General features: G+C 36.5%; 1 protein-coding gene across 2 annotated transcripts in view; it reads left to right on the forward strand.

Moving 5' to 3' along the window:
• The window catches only part of ERAP2 (endoplasmic reticulum aminopeptidase 2), a 38320-nt gene extending 33930 nt beyond the window's left edge, over positions 1 to 4390 (forward strand). The window contains exons 17-19 of one of the 2 annotated variants that reach the window (XM_036848914.1): positions 471 to 611; positions 2584 to 2665; positions 3361 to 4357. In XM_036848914.1, the coding sequence (XP_036704809.1) occupies positions 471 to 611; positions 2584 to 2665; positions 3361 to 3504 (367 nt within the window). In that variant the 3' untranslated portion in view covers positions 3505 to 4357. Of the gene's footprint in view, positions 1 to 470; positions 612 to 2583; positions 2666 to 3360 lie in introns of both variants that reach the window. The other variant, XM_036848915.1, reaches the window with a different exon arrangement.
• The last annotated feature ends 2204 nt before the right edge of the window (positions 4391 to 6594 follow it).

The raw sequence follows: 6594 nt of genomic DNA on the forward strand, positions 1-6594 counted from the left end.
TACCAATTTCAAAGGCATATAATAATAATTGAATCAGAATTTGAACCGCTTTGACTTTACTTCGAAAAATACATATTGACAAAATGCAAAACAGATATTCCTTAGTTATTAACATGTGATTGATACTAAACAAATAGCTATGTTTTACTTTCAGAACCTTGGTGGAAAATTATTGTACAAAATACAAGATGCTAATCATCTTGTATTTTAAGATGCTAATATAAGATGTGTATAAGATGCTAAACAAAATTCTTTGAAATAATAAGTGAATAAAATTACTTCTAGAAAAAAGCAAAAGTTTAACTGGAATAGTAAAAATGTTAGCCAGTAGAGACTTTATTACTGTTTTTGGTACATCACACTTTTGTCATGCCTCTTTCTCTCTGATTCTTCTAATATACTGATAGCCTGAGTTAATTTCCATTATAAAACACAAACCATGAAAAATTAACTGATTTTTATTTCTTCAGGTTAATTGAACTAGGAATGGAAGGAAAGGTTATCAAGACACAGGACTTGGCAGCTCTTCTTCATGCAATTGCCCGAAATCCAAAGGGGCAACAATTAGCCTGGAATTTTGTAAAAGAAAATTGGATCCATCTCCTTAAAAAGTTGGTATTTGTTTACATCCAGTGTGTTCTTCCACCCAGATATCTCAGTTGCCTAAAACCATGTATAACCAAATGATCCCAATGACACCATTTTTACTCAAATAGTTTGATGAAGTCTGTCAATTTTAAAACTCACTAGCCCAAATTGCCCTGTCCAGGTATAAGTGAGAGGAATGAAATAAAGGGAATGGGAAACAGATTTCTCTTACTCAGCCCAGGCAATGAAGAATTGCTGGGAACAAGTAAGAGCTGAGTTAAATCCAGTCATCAGCCCCATCCCCCCATTCCCTTCTGGCTCTCTCCCCAACCCTGAAGAATACATTGAAGCCATATATAGTACATCAAACACTAGGGGAAAAAAACTTCAGGAATTCTGAAGAGAACTAATCCCTATTTCCAGTTCCCCTGGGGAGGTGGCACAGTGGAGAGCTTGGAGTAGCTAAAAGAAATTCAATCAGAAATGTTTTGGGAGCTCCCCTCCAAAACTGGATAGGTTATGAGTCTTTTCTGGGGTTTCAACTTTGGGGAAAACTAGAGCTCACTCAGTATGCTCCTGAACCTAAAATAGTCCCAGAAAAACCAACAATGATTAGATTTCATTGGAATGTACAGGATGGCATTGCTTTCTCTCACAACAAACCTCCTGCTAAGTGCTCAGCCATTCCTCATCCAAATCCAAAACGTCACTTATTAACTATATGGAAAATACCCTGAATGAAAGAGCTGTGCAGTTTGCTCTGTTTATCTTTGTATCAGTTAGCATCTCTGATGTCAGTCATCCTCAGTTCCTCTTCCCTCTCATTTCTTAGCCATAAAGGTCTCAGAGTCCTCACGGATAGCTTTTTGTCAGTACAGAGCACATTTCTACCCCACTCCAGGACCTTCAAGGGGTTGACATCCACATGAGACTGAATAGTTAAAAAACTGCTTTTTTTAAAATGTCTTTCCTTAAAGACCTTACTGGAATCATTGGTTTCATTGTTTGCATGACTGTCTGTTCCCTCCTGAAATGGTCAGACTTTTCTGCAATGCTGTAGATTTGTTTCGTAACTGGAAATTATCCTCCTGCCCAACCATGGTGCACAGTCCAGACTTGGGACCATTTCTGAGATGTATCTATGCTCTGCTTTACAGCATGAATCCCTTTGACCTGTGGTACAGATTCTCTATATAAGACACTGGGGTGAAGGATGCCATCTGTGGCTTCGAATGAGAGTTCAACAAACAATGCCCCAATAAACATAATGTATAAACACAGTGTTGTCCAAAATGAGATGGGGAGGTATGTAAGACAATGCCTCACAGTGTAAGAAGAAAATAATACTACATGTATTATTTCTTATCTTATGCTCTTAAATTTTCTTTTTTACCTTTAACATAGTACGTGCATATAATTCATAAATAAAAATATGTATATTGGGAAATTCTTGGTCAAAAAATATTTATTGATGGGTGAATAATCAAAAATGTAGGGCTTCCCTGGTGGCACAGTGGTTGAGAATCTGCCTGCCAGTGCAGGGGACACGGGTTTGAGTCCTGGTCTGGGAAGATCCCACATGCCGCGGAGCAGCTGGGCCCGTGAGCCACAACTACTGAGCCTGCGCGTCTGGAGCCTGTGCCCCGCAACGGGAGAGGCCGCGATAGTGAGAGGCCCGCGCACAGCGATGAAGAGTGGCCGCCGCACCACGATGAAGAGTGGCCCCCGCTTGCCGCAACTAGAGAAAGCCCTCGCACGAAACGAAGACCCAACACAGCTAATCTTATGGTCTTATAATCAAATTTGATAAATTTCATAGCTTTCAGATTTTACTGGATGAATATGAGTTATTCTTGTGGTAATTAATAGTATCCATTGCAAGGCACAAATTTATCATATAGTTATTAATGTTATATATTTTAAATATATAGCATGTTATAAACATAAGGTCATTATTTCTATTACTTAAATCTATGAGGTTCCTTTTATTTTCAGATTTGAGTTGGGCTCATTTCCCATAAGAATGATCATCTCCGGCACAACATCTCACTTTTCTTCCAAGGATGAGTTGCAAGAGGTTTGTGACTCTCTATTGCTAATAATTTAAAAATAAATGTTCAAGCTGTAGAATTGAAAGTCAACTTAGATGCAATCTGGTTTGAAGTTGTTATTTTATTAAAAGAAAATAAGCTGTTTGTTCAATGTCACATAGCAAGTAAATGGAAGGGACAGGACTAATGTTCATAGCATTCAAAATGGAAATTATACTTGAGGGATGAGTCCTTTTGTATTATTTCATTCATATTGTATCATCACTCAAGTGATTATATTGAAGTTTGGAAGAGTTCATAAAGGTCTTTTTAACAAAATTACTCTTTTTGGTAATTCTACTTTTTTTAAAAAAAGCATTCTAGTGTTTTACATCTTCTTTCCACAATAAATCTTAAATTTATTTACTTTACAAGCAAATTCAGAATTCTAGTACTTAAATCTCAGATCACTGCTTACTCTATGACTCGGCTCAATCTCTTCTTTACCCACAGTGTGCTCACTTGTAAGATTTGTCATTCCTGTCTTATTTTATCTATTGTTTGAAGGTAAAGTGAAATAATAATTATGCCCAAAAAAGAGAAGAAGAAAATAACGTTTCAGAGATTGGCAAAGAAATGCTTGTGCCTGTGTTTATGTAATTTATAAGCTGTTTTGAAACCCTTTGGAAGAGAAAGTGTTTTATGAACCACGTCAGTTATCCTTTTCTTGCTTATTTTTCAGGTGAAACTGTTCTTTGAATCTCTTAAGGCCCAAGGATCACATCTGGAAATTTTTCAAATTGTTCTGGAAACCATATCCAAAAATATTAAGTGGCTGGAGAAGAATCTTCCCACCCTGAGGAATTGGCTACTGATTAGTATTTAAATGGTCAATAGAAACAGCACATCAGATGCAGTCTGTGTCTACATGAAGTGGGCAAAGCTCAAGTCAAAGTCCCAGATGGTTTAACCAGTAAGAAGCCTCAAGAAATCAGCCAGCACAGCTACCTGTGCTCAGCTATCATCTCTAGCTGGCAGACGTATGATGCTGGGGTGAGGGAAGGCCAGTTCAGTAGCCTATTTTAAAGTAAACTTTGTGAATAATGGAGATATGTGGAGATGTATTGATAAATATAGCTGTAATAGTTTAGCTGCTACACAGACTGTCTACAATGCCCGACATTATGCGACTACTACTTTGCTTCTTTGATGTTTTTTTTAAACCTTGCATAGAATCCTGGAATTAGCCCAACCAGGTTACCTTCAAGGAAACACAGCCAATCTGCAAAAAAATCTTTCTTTTGCATCCTTCCATCTTCTTACTCTCCAGCTCCCTCAACTCAGCCTGAATAGTTTAATAGCACCTTTGACTCTAGATTTGACCTGTTCATGGCCCTACCAAGGTTTGTATAACACCTAAGTGATATCACTCTAGAATTATATGTACTATAGCATAAGGAAACTGAAAGAGTAAAGAATACTATTTTTCCACCAAGATAATATGTAAATTAGCAGTAAAATATGTATGAGTTTCAGTAGAATTGTGCCATTAACATTTCCATGAATAAGAAAGTACTTTCTCTTGTGTAGTAATTTATCTACCATAAATTTCCAAGTTTTTAATTCTCTTCCTTTTAGTTCTTTGTTTAAATACATTTTTAACCTCTCAGATTCTTAAGAATTGAGTACAGAAAGTGGAAATTTTATTATTTGATGAGAATGAACATGAGAAGTACTGTGCCAATAACGTTTTAACAAATAAAGAGTTTTTTAAAAAGAAATGTATTGTACTTTTTAGTGTGGTATTTCAAAACCCTTATGGTGGATGCCAGACCCGCAAAACAAACTAAGGTTTGGCTAAAGTTAGTTTTACTTTCTTTTACCTTGAATGAATAAACAAGTTGTAAAAAGGTTATATACAATATCATGAATAATGATGGAGTGAGCAGATACAACTTCTCCATGCTTCCCTGATTCCCCACAGAGGCACAGGGAAAATATTGTGGTTTCCAGAGCCCACTCAGAATGAGAAATCTTCCAGATCAGGGGAGCCCAGAGCAATGACTTGCGCCCTTTTAGGGTTTGTGTCAGGGAGAATAGGCCCTTCAGCCCTCAAGAGTCCAACTTACTACGGTGACAGGAATTTCTTGTCCTACTTCATGTTCATACTTCTGCATTTCATTCTTTGCTATGTCACTGGGTCTATTTGAGGTTCCAGAGAAGCAAGCCTGGCAAGGAACTACTAGGAGAGATCCTAATTTTCTGAGGGAAGTTCCTAGGGTTTTTTGGGGGGGTTTTTTTGGGAAATTTTTTGGGGGGAGGAGGGGTTTATTCCATTCCAGACTGCAAAGAAGGCCTCTAAATAGTCACGGGATCTAGTTTTCTACTTAAACATTAATGTCTACCAAACACAGGTTGTTTATAATGGCCACATTTTTACTCTGGAACAAATACCTCTTTACCTAAATTCATTATGACCTTATTTCCATTTAACTATGTCACTATTTTTCATTCAACACATAATTATATTTACAGACTTTAAATCAACCATTTATTATATTGTCTGCTTCCTAAAACCTTAATCTCATCAAAGTCATGTTTCCAAATCATAAGGAAGAAAGGGTGAAAAGGATTATGAAAGAAGTGGGTTTGCTGGGTTGAAGCATATGTGTATTTTACATAATCTAATATTTTAATAGTTAGTGCCAGATTATTTTTCTGAAAAGGGGTGTTAATTCACTTCTTCTTACCCCTATATTCTTACTTGTCAGTATCAAATATTAATCTCTTGTATCTGGTAATCCTTTTTCATAGTAAGGTACAGTTTCTCCAGATACTTACAAAGTTACGCCACTGCTTTCTTTTGATTCGGTATTTGCTTGATACATCTTTTTGTACCCTGTTACTTTGAATTTTTCTCTATCCTTTAGTTTCATATGAGTCGTTTATAAACAGACTATACCTGAATTTTGTTTTCTATTATGTTCCCCACCTCAGGCAGGCCCAGGCTTTGTCCTCTGTCCCCTCCGCTCTCAAAGACTTAAAAACTGAAACTTCAGATGCCCTCAAGGAGAACATTGACTTCAGCCTTCTGCTGACCCCTCAGGTTTCCTGCTTTCACTTAGTTTTTTACGCATGACTATTCCTTACTAACTTTTCAGGTCACGAATGCATTAAAATAATTAAAAAATATATTTCATTCTACATTTTCAGTTATTTTTAGCAAGAAGGTTAGTCAGGGTACCTACTCTAGCATATTCCCAGAAACCATAATAATTTATTTTCCAATATGCAAATGCTGAACACTTTTACATAGAGGCTCCTTAGTATGGAAACTGGTTGGTGGTATTGACTGTGCAGTATTGATTTCTCAGAAATAAAGTTGTGGGTGCCTAATACTGTATAATACTTAAGAAGTTAGCAGTATAAACAGACCATTTGTTCAGGATTTAAAATCAGGAAAATTTTTCCAATATTCATAAAGAGAAATGGTTAGAAAGTCTGAGAAATGCAGACTTAACAAGACAGAAGAAGCTTTCTATGTCTCAATCACTTCTTCAAACTTAACTTCAACCATAACTTCAAGATCTTTTGCTAATTTGTTCTCCTTTCCCCCAAAGTCCTCATCTTCTACCATACTCCCAGATAAGGTCCGGTAACCAGTTTTCTATTCTCAGCCTATGACTCATTAATTCTCATCTTTAGGTATTTACACACATGATTTCCCACACTTCAAAGTTCATGCCTTCCGCTGTTGAATTATACCATATTTCTTTCTTTCAATACAATATTTCAGGTTTATGCCTCTGTAAGGAGTTCCCATGTTAATACCACCTGGCATGTTCCTCTAGTCATCCAAACAATACCTCTGTTATAATTACAAACCTCATTTTAAAGTAGGCAGAGCAAATTGTCTGTGAAAAGACTTAAAAGATACAAAGGACATTATTTCTCAGTTTTAGAACAGTACTCTCCT

The sequence above is a fragment of the Balaenoptera musculus genome, chromosome 3 (genome assembly GCF_009873245.2).
Source record: "Balaenoptera musculus isolate JJ_BM4_2016_0621 chromosome 3, mBalMus1.pri.v3, whole genome shotgun sequence".
NCBI classification, from domain to species: Eukaryota; Metazoa; Chordata; class Mammalia; order Artiodactyla; family Balaenopteridae; genus Balaenoptera; species Balaenoptera musculus.